Raw genomic sequence first — 18,922 nt, forward strand, 5'->3', positions numbered from 1 at the left:
CAGGATTGGAGCTATGGAAGCAATGCCTGTTGCTTTAGTAGACCTCAGGTTTATGTTGAATGTCTGGGCGTGTCTTCTCATTCAGCATTGAGCTAATGAATAGCATCAGTAAAGAAATTTGTCAGACCCTGTGGTTACTATAAGGAGTTATATAGAAAAATAGTAATGATCACTAGGAAAAGAAATACGGTAAGTTCAGGAAACATAACTAAAAATGCCACATTGGTATAAATTGAATAATAAAATTCCTAGTCATATTTTGCCATAAATAGAGGTTTGGGAAATTGTCACTCACCTTATTTAAAATTCAGAAATATTAAGGGTACAGGGTTCTCTCATTACAGAAATAATAGAATTCCAGCTATTACTGAGTTAGGGTCATTTAAATGGCTATAGCATGTACTATACCAATAAGTGGAACATCTGTATGAAATGTCCACCTGCTGATCTACTACCACTCCATGCACATTTCAATGAACCGTACTGAATCATTTTAGGACTTCTAATGAAGCCTTATCTAGATTAACATTTTAAGCACAAATACTTTCAGGCATTAAAACTCTCACACTAAATGAAATTGCATTGTCTTGTTTACCCTTGTTGATTAATAAGCAATCTGTTAACTATTAGAACAGTCCGATTGTGGCAGTAGCAGGAGATTAGTAATGCAGCGATGTTGTGGATATAATCATCATTTCTCCTAAAGGCTTTGAATTAGAATATCACTTATATACTATCCGTAGGCAAAGAAAAGATATAATATTTTTAGACATATGTATGCACTATTTTGCTTGAATCCTTCAGCTTAGGGTCACTACAGCAATACAAATGCTTCTGGGGGCAAAATGCTATTTTGATGCATGCATATCCTTCTTAAATAGTGTGAATATTTATTAAAAGGAACACAGAGCCAACAAATAGTGCAGTAATAATCCAGTATCCTAATTTCTGTTTTCAGAACATTACTGCTTTGTTAGTCAAGCTTCTGAAGAGCAATGTTGCTTATCTTTTTTGTCAAATAATAGATGTTATATATCAAAATTCTTTACAATCTTATTTATCTTATACCCAGTCGGCAGGAAACTAAACTTTTGGCTCCAAAAATATCTGAGAGTAAATTTGGAAAAAAATTTCTGTTTGGAGCAATTCTGTCTTTTGTGTTTCCTGAGACTTTGAATCAAAGCATATAATCTGTTTGGCATTCATCTAACCCAATGATTTATTTCATTAAATTACTAGAGGCCCAGTGTATGAAATTTGTGCATGGAGGGGGGTTGTCCCTCGGCCCAGCCTGCACCCTCTCCAATCTGGGACCCCTCCAGGGATGTCTGACTGCCCGTTTAGGCCCGATTGGGCAATCAGACATCCCTCTCACAATCCAGGACTGCTGGCTCCCAACCGCTCACCTGCCTGCCTGCCTCATTGACCCTAACCACTTCTCCCTGCCAGCCTGATCACCCCCTAACCACTCCGCTGCCAGACTGATTGATGCCTAACTGCTCTCCTGCTGGCCCAATTGCCCCTAACTTTCCTCCCCTGCAGGCCTGGTGCCCCCAACTGCCCTCCCCTGCAGGCCAGGGTCTCCCCCAACTGTCCTCCCATGCAGGCCTGATCGCCCACAACTGCCCTCCCCTGCTGGCCATCTTGTGGTGTCCATCTTGTGTCCACATGGGGGCGGCTATCTTTGACCACATGGGCGTGGCCATCTTGTGTGTTGGAGTGATGGTCAATTTGCATATTACTTCTTTATTATATAGGATAAATCACCTAGCTGTAAGGTGGGACCCAACATTTTAGATGGAGAAATCAGTGAAAAAGGGAAGAGGATTGGGATGCAACTAAATTGCTTGGCATTAGTTGGTTGTCTATAAGAGACTGCCAATCTAAAAGCGACTCCAGAGTCCTTCTTGTTTACTTGTTCATAGCTGAGCATATAACTACAATGATGGTGGAAGAGGGGGTTTTATGTCTTAGAAGACTCTGCCCTGTGAACACTCATGGCTCGGCCCCCTCTGTGTTGCAGTCGCTCTGTGGTGAAATCAAGCAGCGGCGGCGTGGAGTGGCCTCCATCCTGAGGTTATGCCAGCACCTTCTGGATGGTGGGGAGACCTGCAACCTGAGCGCAGACCACCAGCCCATGCAGCTGATCATCGTGAATCTCGAGAGGAGGTGGGAAGCCATTGTCATGCAAGCCGTCCAGTGGCAAACACGGCTACAAAAGAAGATGGGAACGGAGTCTGTGAGTGATTTCTTTTTTTTTTTTTTAAGTATAATGGTCTCTCATTTTTCTCAGTAAATATTCTTTCAGGGCTTATAATATGTGTTCATTTTGCTAATTAAAGGGATAGCTATCTCCAACCACTAAATGAAACTCCATTTATCATAACACAGATTTATTCACCTACTAATAAGATGCATTTTAGTGTACCTTATGGTATTTTTTTTTAAATCACATGGATGTTTTGCTTAACCTTACCAAACAAAGCCATAAAATCTTTTCATCATTTCTTCAACAACGATATTACTTAACTAGAGGCCCAGTGCACAAATTTGTGCACTAGTGGGGTCCCTCAGCCTGGCCTGCAGGATCGGGCCGAAACCAGCTCTCCAAAATCCTCTGAGGGGTCCCGGATTGTGAGAGGCACAGGCCAGGCCAAGGGACCCCACTGGTGCACAGTCGGGCCAGGGAGGGATGCAGGAGGTTGGCCAGCTGGGGAGGGGCTGCGGGAGGGCTCCAGGGCATGTCCAACCCATCTCACTCAGTCCTGATGAGCCAGACCCCAGCAGCAAGCTAACCTATTGGTCAGAGTGTCTGCCCCTGGTGGTCAGTGCATGTTATAGCAAGTGGTTGAGCAGCCTTAGCATATCATTAGCATATTATGCTTTGATTGGTTGAATGGACTATTGGACAACCAGACACTTAGCATATTAGGCTTTTATTATATAGGATCATAAAATACACATGAAGATTTTCCTCGCAGGTGGCTTACCATTCTCAGAGCATGTGGAGCAATGTGTATGTTCCGCAGATAAGGCCATGCAATAACGTGTACTGTCTACCTTTTTGTTATGTGATCCTATATAATAAAAGTGTAATATGCAAATTGTCCCCTCGACCGGCAGTTTTTCTGGAAGTTCGACCAGGGGGAGGGGCCACCAGCCACTAGGGACCCTACCAGTGCATGAATTTCATGCACTGGGCCTCTAGTATGTTAATATTTGTACAACAATCTCCATTGTTCCTGCTTGGAGCTTCTCCTATTAGAGTTGTATTGCTGAGAAGTAGCACATTTCCTCTTAAGAGTTTTAATGCAGTGCTTATGGTAAGGAAAATTTTAAGAATTTTCCAAATTTACTGTGATTCAAGCTGTTGCTAGATGAAGAAAATATATATAACTAGAGTTGTTTTATTACAATATAGAATATGTACTTGTCCAGAAAACCTTTATATCCTTAAGGTAAAGGGTTTTGTGATAAAAAGATTGCATTCCCCAAATGACCTTGAAGTCAATATCTATTACTTGAAGGCCCAATTGTTATGTTTGGCCTATGTACATGAAATACAAATATACATGCATATATAGAATGGAAAGTGTTTCTTAAATGTTTATATCATCAGTTCTATGTGTTCAGAAAGTTCAGTATTCAAAATTGAAAAATCAAATGTAATAATCTTTTCTGAAAAACAGGCCTCTCCTATGAATTATAATTTAAACAAAGCCTTAATTTGCAGTCTTATGTCACTGGCATTGGGAACTGGGAAGAGAAGAGACAATGAATCAGTAAGCCTTCTCACACTTTTTAAAAAATATATTTATAAAATATATTTCAGAAAGGAAAGGAGAGGGACAGAGAGCTAGAAACATCAATGATGACAGAGAATCATTGATTGGCCACCTCCTGCATGCCCCCCACCAGGAATCAAACTGTGACTTCCTGGTTCTCAGGTGAAAATGATATACTTTAAATCACATGGATGTTTTGCTTAACCTTACCAAACAAAGCCATAAAATCTTTTCATCATTTCTTCAACAACGATATTACTTAACTAGAGGCCCAGTGCATAAATTTGTGCACTAGTATAATGATATACTTCTGTATGAGGTATTGGATAAGGTGGTTCTAAAAAGCCCAAATGATATACCTCAACCACTGAGCCACGCTGGCTGGGCAAGCCTTCTCACTCTTTTTGCATTTATAGCTATGTTGAGTCTAGGGGCTGATTTTATCAACAGTTCAGTTTAATTGTTTTAAGCTGAAGTTGTTAAATTTCTTAAGACTTCCAAATTATTACCAGTAATTAGAATCCATATAATTGGATGTCTTTTATTTTTAAATGACCTGTTTGTTGTGAAGCTATTTACCTGGAATCTTTTCTTCTTTAAGTGTGTGGAAGGGCAGAAGAGGTTATTTTTTATACAGTAGTTTGAAGCCTCTAAGCATGGTAGTGGCCATAGTAAAACTTACACAAAAACCTACTGCACCTTGAGAAACTGACATTTTGGAAGCATTTCAACTGCTTCGAGGAGAACAAAAAGTGGGTTTCTTTGGGGATTTACTTGAAATCAGATGATCAGGGATGCTGGACTAGATCTCTTCAGACTAGATGTAGAGATTTTTATCCTACCTCTGTGGTAAAGGTAAGCTTTCGCTTTGAAACCCTGGCTGCTTCCTAGAGCTTCAAGCTACTACATAGGAGTAGATGTAAATTACAGTTAGAGAAAAGTCTCCCCTCTCTTTGCATTGGCTGCTGAATGTGTAGGTTGTTTGGAAAGATGAAGATACCAAATAAGGTCCACTGTAAACAGTGTTGAAAAAGGAATCACTGTCGAGAAAGGAATAGAAGAGTAGAGAGTGGCACTGATGCAATAATACAATGAGCATAGCGTACCTCATTAATTTGGAAATATTTCTTGCTTGCTTCTGATCTCTGTTGGTTGTCTAATGAGTCTAAGTTGCTTTGATGGGCAGACACATATTTCACCAATATGGGAGGCTGCCTTTGCAGAAAAGCAGATGTCTCTAAGTCGTCTTTTGTTTGTTCATCATATGTCCCACCTCTATGTTATCCTCTTCTGTGCACAGGGACTTTCACTGCTATATTTCAGGGCGTGGGACGTACTTTCATGTAATGGATATTTGATAGATACTTGCTAAATGAATGAATACTTGCTTTCATTTAATATATTTTGTTTCAATCTGGTATTTGACTTGAGTTACTCTATATACATTAATTCTCAATGTTTATATTCTCACAAAATGGCTTTCAGTGTTATGTTTCTATAAGACTATTTTACTTTTATGAGATGACCATGAAGATGCCTTCTAACCTTTCTTGTCTGATAGGGATGCTGTTCCAAGTTCCAAAATATGGTGTAAAGTATTCAATGGTATACTCTCTGTTCTTCAAAAGTAATTTCTGAAGGAAATTCTGTATGAGGTATTAGATAAGGTGGTTCTAAAAATGTGGGTTAGGTTAGAAGTAGAGGCTCTGGTTCTCACTGTTATAGGATTCTTTTCATTACAACCTTCTTTATTACTCCTAACCAGGTAAATAATGAATATATTTATCTTGTCTTTAAAAATTGCAAGAAAGCAAGAGATCTTGTATTAAATTCTGGAGGTCAAAACAGACAAAGCCCAAAAGCATCTTTCTCCTTTATCATCAAGATTTGAAATTGCATAATTATTTGACACTATGCTTTGTTCTTCCAACACTCAACCTCTTTGCCCAGATTTACTTTTATTTTGTTTAGAATTAATCTCTGTCTATATTTTTTAAGCTTTAATTCTAATTTTCATTTGACTCATGTTTGTTTGTTTGAAAGTTTTAATTTCTAGTCTCCTTCTTTATTTCTTTGTGAGCAAAGAAGCTTGAACTTTGTTCCTTTGATTTCTTTCTCTGAAACAAACTATCAGTTACATGAACAAGAGACAGACATCCCTAGATATTCTGTGAATATTAAAAGGAAATATTATGAATAATAAAGATCAGAACAGAAATTATTGAAATTGAAAACAGAAAAATCAATTAAACAAAAGCTGTTTTTTTAGATCAATGAAATGATATACCTCTAGCAAGACTGATCAGAAAACTACAGACCAGCATCCCTCATGAATATAGATAAAAATATTCTTAACAAATTTTATCAAATTAAATTAGCAACATATAATAAGTATATATATATATATATATATATATATATATATATAATAGCATGCAAGGTTTGTCCAAAAAATGCAAAGTTAGTTTAACATTTGGAAACAAAAGATCAGTGTAATTAGTTAACCATGTTTACAGAGTAAGAAAGGAAAACTATATGATTATCCCAGTGGGTTTAGAAAACACATTTGTCAAAATCCAACACCTTTCCTGATAAAAACTCAGAAACCTAGGAATAAAATAAGACCTTCCTCAACTTAATAAAGGGTGCATACAAATAATCTACAGCTAATATTACACGTATTGGTAAAAGACTGATTGCTATTCTCCAAATATCAGAAAGAAGGCGAAGATGCCTATTTTGCCATTTCTATTAACATTGCACTGAAAGTTTTAACCAGTGCAATAAAACAAGAAAAAGGAATTAAAGACATGCCACTTGGAAGTTAAGGAGCAAAATTATCTTTACTCATAGACTTTATGATCATCTATGTAGAAAATGCTATATAATCTTCAAAGAGGATCCAATAACTAAACCAGGGAATTTAACAAGGCTATAGGATACAAGATCAATATACAAACACCAATTGTGTTTTTATGTACTATCAATAAACAATCAGAAGTTGAAATAAAAATTAAGATAATTTATAATAGTGGCAAAAACATGAACTGCTTAGGTATATATTTATCAAAAATATGTATGACCTATGCTCTGAAAACTACAAAATATTGCTGAGAGAAACTGAGTAACTAAATGAGTGATGAACTATACTGTGTTCATAGATCAGAAGACATGGTATTGTTAAGATATCAATTCTTTCAGATTTATCTATAGAGTTAATGTAATCCAAATGGAAATCCCAGTAATGTTTTTAGTACACATTTACTAGTATAAGCTGATTTTAAATAAAATTTATATGGAAATGCAAAGGAGCTAGAATAGCCAAAATAATTTTTAAAAGATGAATAAAGTTGGAGGACTTACAGCTACTGATTTCAAGACTTATAATGAAGGTATAGATGTCAAGAGAGGATGGCATTAGTATGAAGGCCAAAAATATATCAATAGAATAAGATAGCTATTTCAGAAATAGAGCTCACATAAATGGCCCATTGATTTTGACAAAGGTGCAAAGGCAATACCAAGGACAATCTTTCAACAAATTATCCTAGAACAAATGAATATCCATATGCACAAATATGAAATTGAGGTATATATTGCACGATATACAAAAAGGAGTCGAAATGGATCATAGACCTAAATGTAAAATGTGAAAACCATTGAGAAAAGATTTATAGGATAAAATCTTTGTGACCACTGGAGGGTAAGGAGGAAGCTTTTTGGGGTGATAAATATATATATATACTAGCTTTCCCATTGCAGGAAAAATCCTGCAATAGGATTTCCTGATTGGTTGGTGGGCGTGGCTTGGCTGGTGGGCGTGGCTTAGGTGTAGCGAAGGTGCAGTCAATTTGCATATTTGTCTATTATTAGATTAGATTGATTTATATATATTCTTGATTATCTTGATTACAGTGATGTTTTTGTGAGTGTATTCATATGTCAAAATACCTAAAATTGTACATTTTAAGTTGTGAAGTTTATTTTATGCCAGTCATATAACAATAAAACTGTTTTAAAAAGACATGAACATATACAGAATTTTACTTAATTTTAAATGGGTTGATAGATTACCCTGAAGCCTAGCAGTGAGTAACCTTGCCTTAGGATAAAAATTGGCTTTCCTTTGTGAAGGAAATACTACTACCACTATTAGTAGTAGTAATAGCTAACACATAATACTAACATGTATCAGGCACTGTCCTAAGTGATTTGCATGTTAAGTCATGCAAGACTTATAACAACCACATGGTATATGTAGTATTCTCCTCTCAATTTTAAGAAGAAAAAATTGAAGCAAAGAAAAGTTTCAACGAATTGTCCAAAGTTACCCAGTTAGTTTGTAACTGATCTGCCATTCAAACCTAAGCAATTTGTCTCCAGAGTCAGTGTCCTGAATCAATATCCTAAATTGTCTAAGCTGAAGGCTTCTTTAATGATAATAATGGTGCATCTGCAACCACTTTTTAAAAAATCAGGTAGATTAACAGGACTTTTTAAAATGCAAATTAAGCCTGTTGGATATTGAAAATAGGTCATCTAATTTTCCAGTATATTTTAGAAAATTATGGATTAAATTTTTTTTTAATCACAGGTGACATATTAATTGCCCCAAATTAGCCATACCTAAGTGGGCTAGCAAGAGCAGTAATTGCTTATGAGAACCTTATCAAAGAGGGGTAAGCAAGCATTTTCCCTTTTAAAGTGTTAGAAGAGCCCTAACCTGTTTGGCTCAGTGGATAGAGCGTCGGCCTGTGGACTGAAGGGTCCCAGGTTTGATTCCAGTCAAGGGCATGTACCTTGGTTGCGGGCCCATCCCCAGTGGGAGGTGTGCAGGAGGCAGCTGATAGATGTTTCTCTCTCATCGATGTTTCTGACTCTTTATCCCTCTCCCTTCCTCTCTGTAAAAAATCAATAAAATATGTTTTAAAAAAATAAAGTGTTACAAGAAGTAGAGGAGAGAGAAATGGGGCTGCCATGGGAATTGGTTGACCACTGATAGTTTATTGACAAGTAAGGATTTTCTGTAAGTACTTGGGGCTTCTTATTAAAATTACACATGCTTCACAGAAACCCCTGACTTCAATGGAATTTGTATTAAGAGGACACGTTTTCCAGGAGTGATTTGTGTATGTCACAAATTAGAATTTTTCAAAAAACCATCTCAAAAAACCTCTCTATTGGACAGGTTCAGGCTAATAACGACCAGTTCTCTCAGGGGAATCCACGGAGTTGCTAACATAAGAATTATCATACGTTGTGAGGAAATGTATTTCAGTTTATTTTATTTTCTAGTGTTAATTTTGTTTGTTTGATTGTCTGGCAAGGATCCCTATAAAGAGCCAAGTGGTATGAGTGTGAATCATAAGAGAATGGGGCAGTTGGGTTACTTGCTAGCAGTATTGCATGTGTACTATTTAAGTCACTGAGTTACCATTTTTCATGCATCATCTCAGTTAATCTTCACAACAACTATAGATGAAGAAATTAAATTTTTAAAGATTAAGTAAATTATCCAAGATCATAGAGCTAGTAAATAGAGGAAGAAGATCTGGATCCATGCATATCTGACTCTAGGACTTTAAGCTCTTTCAGTGACTAAAGGGTTTATTGGTGTGATTCCTTGCCTTTTTTCCCCCTCCAAGACTACTTTGGTTGGTTATCATATTCTGTATTAATGATTTATACCCTTATTTTTCCTTTTTATTGGAAATTGCCTGAAATTCCTTTTGAATTGAATGGGAGAAGTATCATAAAAGCAGCTGACAGCACAGTGATTTCTGTGAATATACTATTTTCTATAAGTTGGTCAGTCCTAAGAATGTTTGCATGTTAAGATTAAAGACTCAAGCTAATTTGGATTTAGTTAGAGAATTCCATCTGGAACTAAATCCAATGCTTCCCTCCACTCTCATTTGTTGGCTCTTATGTGAATAAAGAGTTGGAATCATTGGGATAAATACATGGATGGAATTAAGTATTGGACTTATTTGGAAAAAGTAAACACACCAAACAATGAGCAATCACTGAAGAAAAACAAAACAAAACTTGAGAGAATAAAAAATTTCTTTTGAGAAATTGAAAAGTTTGAATAATAAATTGAAGTTTAGATTTTAACATGTATTCTTATGAATGAATGTAATGCTTTGGATAAGATCATCACATACCATAACTCAATAGTTTTTACTTCAAAAGTATTTCTAAAGTGATGAGTTCTATATAAAATTTGTTTGACAAAAATAAAGGAAAAAAATGACCTGGCAGTTAACATATGTGTGAAGCTTAGATGGAAAGGTACTTTCAAAGTGTTGCAAATATAAGGTTTTTAGGTGTTGATTTGGACATAAAGTCTAGGTTTCTACTACAGATATCCCTGCTCTGCTAGCCTTAAAAAAATCTTTGTACATTACAACTTCTCCTTTCTTTCACAACGTTCCCAATTCAGTTTCGTCTGCCATCTGCAGCACATGAACAAATGCTGTACCTATTTGGAAATACTCAAGCTAAATCAAGATATAAACACATAAGTAAAAGGACAGAAACATTTTTATAGTTTTCCAAAATCCGCAAATGTGATTTTTTAAAAAAAGAAAGAGAACCTGGTGAAGACACAGGGGTCATACTCAGAGAATGAAACTGGTTTGACAAAGTGTCTTAGACTTATTCATGATGTCCCCAAATAATGTCCTACTTCACTCCTAGATTTTTTGTGGAGAAATGTCCAGAAGTCATTCATAATGACTGGGGACACCACTAACATGGAACAGGCAGGTGTGGGGAGACGACAGCAGTGCAGAGAACAATCTATGGCTTGTTTCCCACAAACACCCGTCCTGTCCCCATTGGGAAACACTGTATGCTGTGACCATTTTGTTCCTGTCTTCACACTGATGCTGGGGACAGATCTCTAGGAAAACTCTTATGCTCATAAACACAGTTGGTGAAGTACTCAGTGCAGCTTTGCTTAGCCCTTTTCCAGACCCAAATCTCTACCTAAAGAAGAAGACAACTTTTGTCTTTCCTGTCTCAGTTTCCTCACCTGGCTAACTTGTCACACTGAACGGTACTTGCTTTTCAAACAAATGTTTTAAACATGAAGGATCTGGATTCTTTTGAAATGCCTTTATTTCAGCAAGTGTGCCTTTGAATCCTTAGCAGGTTTAGGGTCCTAAGTTTCTATTCTTCACAAGAATATACATTTTTCCTTTTGCCCTGCCACTTCAGAGCTATAGCATTGAAAACAGATCCTTGTGTTCAGAAAATCCCTGAACATTTATTGGCCTTGAAAGTATGCAACACATCTCGCCACATAATTGAAAATAATAAGGCCACGATAAATGGGATGGCCCCAGGGTAAAACACCCAAGGGATTCAATTGGTGTCACTTTGCATCAATGTCCATGCATCATGGTAATTGAGGTAACATAACCAATTACCACATTTTAATTAGAGTTCTAAGAACTTGAGAAAATTTGCAGTGATGAGACAGCTCACTTTTAAAAAGAAAAAAAGAAAAGAAAGGTAGAAAGAACGAAAGAAAAGGGTGAAAAAGCCCCACACATTACGTTACTCAACCTTGTTTCTCACAACCAGAGGTTACATAAAATAGGTTTTGTGACTCTTTATTTTTCTACCTTTCAATCTTATTATCTGGTGATGCATTTTGAGAAAACACGTATTTTTAAAATGCTGATTTGTTACTAGAATTAATAGCATTCTCATCCTGATATGACTGATGACTTTAGAAATTTATGACTAAAAAATTTTCTAGATCATACCCTTGGCTTGTAATTTCATTTCCCATCTAAGTGTTTCTCACCATCATAACTTGGGGATTCATTCTAAGCTTTCAGTCAGTGTCTGAACACAGTGACACATTATTAAATTACTTATTACTCTGCCTCTGGTTGCTAAACAAAAATAGACCTAGATTCCACCACCACCCCCCCCCCCCCCCACCCCCCGCTAAAAAAATTTAAAGCAGAAAGAATTACTACATTTAGAAAATAATTTTGACTTGTGGCAATTATTTTTATAAGGTTCGAGTTTAAGTGAAAAACCTCCTGTAAAATTTTACTGCTGCTACATAATCAAGTAATTATGTAATTACTTGTACTTAATTACTTACAAGAGAGATGGTTGTTAAAAAATCTTTATACGTGTCAAGAACAGATTTCTTCTTTAGAGTATTTCTAGCCAAGCTTCAAATAGGAAAAAAAAAAAAAAAAGCTCTTTTAAAAGTAATTTCCAATAAATTTATTTTTCTTTTATAAATCTGTTACAATTTTTCTTCACATATATGAAAGTGCATTATACACAGGTCTGCATGCCTTACCTACTGTTTCCAAAGAAGAAAGGAAGGACAGAAGGAAGGGAAGGAGGCAGGAAAGGAAGGGAGGGAGAAGAAAAGAAAGAAATGATTTTAAATCACAATGGAAGGGCTTTATTTTATTTTATTATTATTTTTTTAATCCTCACCTGAGGTTACTTTTCCATTGATTTTTAGAAAGAGTGGAAGAGCGAGGGAAAGACAGAGAGAAATAGCGATGTGAGAGAAACACATGGATTGGTTGCCTCCTGCACACACCTTGAAGGGCCTGGGCTAGGGAGGAGCCTGCAGCCAAGGTACGTGCCCTGTACCAGAATCCAATCCGGGACCTTTTGGTCAGCAGGCCGACACTCTGTCCATTGAACCAAACTGGCTCAGGTGAAGGACTTAATTTTAAATATGGCATGTATTCTTAATGTGAAGATTTCCAGGAGACAGAGTAGATTTTCAAGGGAAGTTGAGAAATATCCTTTCCTTGAGTGTTAGAATAGAATGTGGTGACTAATAGTTTGGGCCAGACTGCGCCACTTAGTAGCCATGTGATTGTGGCAAATTATTTAATTCTTCTATGCCTCAGTTTCTTCACCTGTAAGATGGAGATAACAATAATACCTACCCCGGTGATGTGAGGTTTAAATGAAAAGTCCTTTGAACAGCTGCTGCTACAGAATGAGTAAACATTAACTGCTATTATTTATGTTATCGCATGGACCAAGTCTTACTTGTTTTGTAATTATCTAGAAATTAATGCATTGACTGGCATACTAAGCAATTAATATATTTTTACTAAATAAACTCATGAACAAATGATAGAGAAGTTAGTTGTTGAGGAAATCCTGTCCTAAGTGATAGGTTCCATGGTGGACCTAACCATGCATCCTTATATCTTCCTTTCCAACCGGAATTGGTGAAAACTGGAACAGCTAAATTAATTCTAGAAACAACCCTCTCAGTACAGGTTGATTTTATTGTTCTTCTATTTAAAATTTTATTGATTTTTTTCTATTTTTATTATTTGTTTTCTTCTGCTTATTTTAGGCTTAAATTGCTTCTTTTTTCTCAGTTTCCTAACATAGGAGTTTAGGTTACTGATTTTTTTAGATCTTTCTTTATTTCTAATATACACATTTTATGCTATAAGTTTCCCTAAGCACTACTTTTACTGCACAAAATAAATCTCAATGAATTGTATTTTCATTTTTAATTAGTTTCAAATATTTTAAATTTTCTGTTGATTTTTTATTTAACCTACGTATTACTTAGAAATATGCTATTTTATCTCCAAATATTTTGGTATTTTTCAGCTATCTTTGTGTGAATGATTTCTAATATAATTCCATAGTGGTCTGAGAGCATACATTGCATAATTTCTATTATTTTAAATGTCTTAAGGTGTGTTTTGTGGCTCAGAAGGTGGTCTTACCTTTTTAAAATATATATATTTTTTATTTATTTCAGAAAGGAAGGGAGAGGGAGATAGATGAGAAAGAATCATTGATTGGCTGACTCCTGCACGCACCAACCAGGGATCGAGCCCACAACCTGGGCATGTGACCAGGGAATCTGATTGGGAATCTAACCGAGACCTCCTAGTTCATAGGTCAAAGCTCAACTACCGAGCTATCCCGGCTGGGCAAAGGTGGTCTTATCTTGGTGAATGTTCCATGTGAGTTTGAGAAGAATATGTATTCTGCTGTTGTTGAATGAAATATTTTATAAATGTCAATTAGATCCAGCTGATTGACAGTGCTGTTCAGGTCAACTGTATTCTTAGTAGGTTTCTGCCTGATTGATATATCAATTACTGACAGAATAGAGCTAAAATCAGAAGTCCTGAGCAAAGGTTGAAATCCAGCTATAATAATTGATTTTTGTATTCCTTCTTGCAGTTCTATTCATTTTTGCTTCACTATTTTGATGCCCACTTGTTAGATCAATACACATTTGGGATTGTTAAGTCTCCTTGGAGATTTGATCCCATTTTATTAATGCCCCTCATTATTCCTGATAATTTCTCTTGTTTTTGAGTCTGCTTTGTCTGAAATTTACACAGCTACTCCTGCTTTCTTTAACCTGAGTCTTTGTATTTAAAGTGGGGTTCTGACAACATGTAGTTGGTTCTTGTTCTATTTTCTATTCTGGAAATATCTACTCTTAATTGCAGTAATTAGACCAACCATCCACATTTAAAGTGATTACTAATATAGTTGGAATAGTATCTGTTATGTTTGTGACTATTTTCTATTTACTGCATTTATTTTTACCTATTAATAATCACTTTACTTATTTATTTTTAAATTGTTGACAGTATTAGAGATGTGCCCCATCTCCCAACCCCTTGGCCCACCTCCACCCAGCCCGTATCCGTCCCACCCCAAGCCTTCACCACATTATTGTTTGTGTCCATGGGCTATGCATCTTTATATATAAAAAGCTAGTGACCGTAACAGCCGTAATGACCATAACGACCATAATGGCTATGACGCCCACTGTGGCCAGCAAACTGGCCTGATTAGGGGGTGGGGCTGGCCTGCCAACCTCATGGCCCCTCCCCCCTGCCGACCTGCCCCTGATCAGACTCTCCCTTTCATTCCCCGCCCCAGCCAGCCCCATCCCCGATCAGCCCACCCCACCACAATAGGCCAGCAGCCCCTCCCCCCAGCCGGCCCACCCCTGATCTCACCCCTCCACTCCAATAGGGGGCAGGGTTGGGTGGCCAACCTCCTGCAGCCCCTCCCCCTGGCTGCCCCACCCATGATTTCCCCTCCACCCCAATAGGGGGTGGAACTGGCCCATCAATCCCTGCCCGGCCCCACCCCAGATCAGCCCTCCCACCCCATCAGGGGCAGGGCCAGCTGGCCAACCACCCATGGCCTCTCCCTCAGGCCACTGGCCCCAATCGGAACCCCCCACCCCAATTGGGGGTGGGGCCCACCAGGTAATCACCCACAGCCCCTCCCCCTAGCTGGCCCAGCCCTGATCGGCCCCAATTGGGGTGGGCCAGCAGGCCAACCTCCCACCATCTCCTCCTTCCAACAGGCCGAGCCCCGATACGCCCTGATTGGGGCTGGGCCAGCAGGACCCCACCCATGCACGAATTCGTGCACTGGGCCTCTAGTATACTATATAATAAAAGACTAATATACTAAGTCTGGTTGGCTGTTCAACCAATCAAAGCATAATATGCTAATGATATGCTAAGGCCACTCAACTGCTTGCTATGGCATGCACTGACCACCAGGGGGAAGACAGTCAACTGGTTGACCAGTTGCTATGATGTTCACTGACCACCAGTGGGCAGACAGTTAACCGGTAGACCAGTTGCTATGATGTGCACTGACCACCAAGGGGCAGACACTCCAACTGATAGGTTAGCTTGCTGCTGAGATTCGACCAATTGGGACTAAGCAAGACAGGCCAGATATGCCCTGGAGCCCTCCCATGGTCCCTCCCCAGCTAGTCAACCTCCTGTGTCCCTCCCAGGCCCTGATCGTGCACCAGTGGGGTCCCTTGGCCTGGCCTGCACCCTCTCACAATCCTGGACCCCTCAGGGGATGTCCGAGAGCCAGTTTTGGCCCAATCCTGCAGGCCAGGACAAGGGACCCCACTGGTGCACGAATTCGTGCACCAGGCCTCTAGTATGTATATATGTTCTTTGCTTAATTTCTTCCAGTCTCCCCCTGCCCCCTCCCCCATCCGCCCCCTGAGATCTCTCAGTCTGTTCCATGTATCCATGCCTCTGGACCTATTTTGTTCAGCAGTATATTTTGTTCATTAGATTCCACATATAAGTGAGATCATATGGTATTTGTCTGTCTCTGTCTGGCTTATTTTGCTTAGCTTAATATCTAGGCACATCCATGCTATCCCAAAAGGTAAGAGTTTCTTCTTTTTTACAGCTGGGTAATATTCCATTGTGTAAATTCCACAGCTTTTTTATCAACTCATCTACTGATGGGCACTTGGGCTGTTTCCAGATCTTGGTTATTGTTAACAGCACTGCTATAAACACAGGGGTGCATATATTTTTTTCTGATTGATGTTTTGAGATTCTTAGGATATATTCCCAGAAGTGGGTTCTTTGGTTCAAAAGGAAGTTCCATTTTTAATTTTTTGAGGAAACTCCATACTGTTTTCTACACCATTCTGCATTCCCACCTCAGTGTATGAGGGTTCCCTTTCCTCCACATCCTCGCCAGCAGTTGTTGTTTTATTGATTTATTGGTGGTAGCCATTCTGACAGGTGTCAGGTGATACCTCATTATAGTTTTAATTTACTGATAATTAGTAACTTTGAGCATTTTTTTCATATGTCTATTGGCCATTTTTGTGTCCTTTTTAGAGAAATGTCTATTCAGGTCCTTTGCCCATTTTTAAATTGGATTGTTTGTCTTCCTGGTGTTAAGTTATATAAGTTCTTTATATATTTTGGAAATTAACACTTCATCATATGTATTATTGGTGAATATGTTCTCCCATTCAGTGAGTTCTCCTTTCATTTTGTTGATGGTTTCTTTGGCTGTGTTTCTAGGAATTTCTCCATTTTTCTCAGGTTGTCCAGTTTGTCAGCATGTAGTTGTTCATAGTATTTTCTTACAACCCTTTGTATTTCTGAGATATCAATTCATACTTGCCCTTTTTCATTTCTGATTTTATTTATTTGGGTCCTCTCTCTTTGTTTCCTGGTGAGTCTTGTTAAAAGTTTATCAATCTTGTTTTTCTTTTCAAAGAACCATTTCTTCGTTTTATTGATCTTTTGTAGTGTTTTTGTTTTTGTTTGTTTGTTTGTTTGTTTTTAGTCTATATGTCATTTATTTCTATTCTTATCTTTATTATTTCCTTCTTTCTCCTTACTCTGGGCTTTTCTTGTTGTTCTCATTCTAATTCTTTTAGTTGTAGGGTTAGGTTGTTATTTGAGCTTTTCCTTGTTTCTTGAGTTAGGCCCATTATGCTATGAACTTCCCCCTCAGGACTGTTTTTCCTGTGTCCCATAGATTTTTGGTTGTTTTGTGTTCATTTACATTTGTTTTCAGGAAGAATTTGATTTTTTCCCTTGATCTCATTGGTATCCTAATGATTGTTTAATAACATATGATTTAGCCTCCATGTGTTTGAATGTTTTTGAGTGTTTGTATTGTAGTTGATTTCTAGTTTCATGCCATTGTGATCCAAGAAGATGCTTGCTATGATTTCAATTTTATTGAATTTCTTAAGACTTATTTGGTGTCCTAACATGTTGTCTATCTTTGAGAATGTTCCATGTGCACTTGAGAAGAATGTATATTCTAAAGCTTTGGGATGAAATGTTCTGTAAATATCAATTAAATCCATCTGATCTATTGTATTGTTTAAGGTCACTGTTTCCATGTTGATTTTTTTGGGAGGGCGGGGCGTCTGGACTATCTATCCAATGGTCAGTGGGATGTTAAAGTCTCCTACTATCATTGTATTGCTGTTGACCTCTCCCTTAAAGTCCTCCAAGACTTTTAAAAAATATATATTTAGGTGCTTTTATATTGGGTGCATATATGTTTATCAAGGCTATATCCTCTTGTTGGATTGATCTCTTTATTATTATACTAGAGGCCCAGTGCATGATTGAATCATGCACGTGTAGGGTCCCCAACACGCTTTCGCTTTTGATCACGGGGGAGCTGAGTGCTTGTCCACTGGTGCACCAGGCCTTTCAGAAGCCTCTGCCCTGAAAGGCCTGGTGCCTGAGCGGACCGGCACCCAGCTCCCCCGCTTTTGATGGTCCGTGGTGGGACGTGAGCTCGCTGCCCCAGAGGCCCCTTCTGTGCCGCAGCACAGCCATGGTGCAGACGCTGAGCTCAAGCCGCCGCTGGCGATGCGAGCTCAGCGTCCCGCAGGCCCAATCAGCCACCCCGGCCACCCTGAGTGCCCCCCCCCCCCCCCGCACCTCCTGACCAATCGCGGGCATAGCGAAGGAACGGTCAATTTGCATATTTGTCTATTATTAGGTAGGATAGTAACTTTCTTTGTCTCTTGTTATGGCCTTTGCTTTGAAGTCTATTTTGTCAGATATGAGTATTGCTACCCCAGCTTTTTTGTTTGTTTGTTTGTTTGTTTCCATTTGCATGGAAAATTCTTTTCCATCCCTTCACTTTCATCCTGTGTGAGTCTTTTGTTCTGAGGTGGATTTCGTATAGTCAGCGTATATATGGGTTATGTTTTCTTATCCATTCAGCTACCCTATATCTTTTGATTGGAGCATTGAATCAATTTACATATAAGGATATTGATAGGTAATTATTTATTATCATTTTTATTCTTTATGCTTATGTTCCTCTCTCTATATATATTTCATCTTCATACAGCAGTTACTTTAACATTTCTTGCAATGCTGGTTTGGTGGTAATACTTTTCATTAATTTGAAAACTTCATGCCATTTTCTTCTGGCCTATAGGGTTTCTGTTGTGAAATCAGCTAACAGCCATATGGAAACTCAGTTAGATAATTGACTATCTCTCTCTTGCTGCCTTAAAGATTCTCTCTTTGACGTTAACATTTGCCATTTTAACTATGATATGGCTTGGTGTGGGCCACTATGGGTTTATCTTGATTGGGACTCTCTGTTATTCCTGAACTTGTGTGACTTTTTCCTACACCAGGTTAGGGAAGTTTTCTGTCATTGTTTCCTCAAACAGGTTCTCTATCCTTTGCTCACTTTCTTCTCCTCTTGGTATCCCTATGATGTGGATATTGTTACATGTCATGTTGTCCCAATGTTCCCTAAACCAGCAGTCGCCAATCAGTGGTCCATGGACCACTGGTGGTCTGTGAGGT

At 38.2% G+C, this 18,922-nt stretch overlaps 1 protein-coding gene across 1 annotated transcript in view; it reads left to right on the plus strand.

Moving 5' to 3' along the window:
* Nucleotides 1-18,922, plus strand: part of AKAP6 (A-kinase anchoring protein 6) — a 370,843-nt gene that overhangs the window by 324,595 nt on the left and 27,326 nt on the right. Inside the window, exon 11 of the mRNA XM_008157188.3 lies at nucleotides 2,024-2,239. Coding sequence (XP_008155410.2) covers nucleotides 2,024-2,239 — 216 coding nt within the window. The remainder of the gene's footprint in view (nucleotides 1-2,023; nucleotides 2,240-18,922) is intronic.

The sequence above is a fragment of the Eptesicus fuscus genome, chromosome 5 (assembly GCF_027574615.1).
Source record: "Eptesicus fuscus isolate TK198812 chromosome 5, DD_ASM_mEF_20220401, whole genome shotgun sequence".
Classification (NCBI taxonomy): domain Eukaryota; kingdom Metazoa; phylum Chordata; class Mammalia; order Chiroptera; family Vespertilionidae; genus Eptesicus; species Eptesicus fuscus.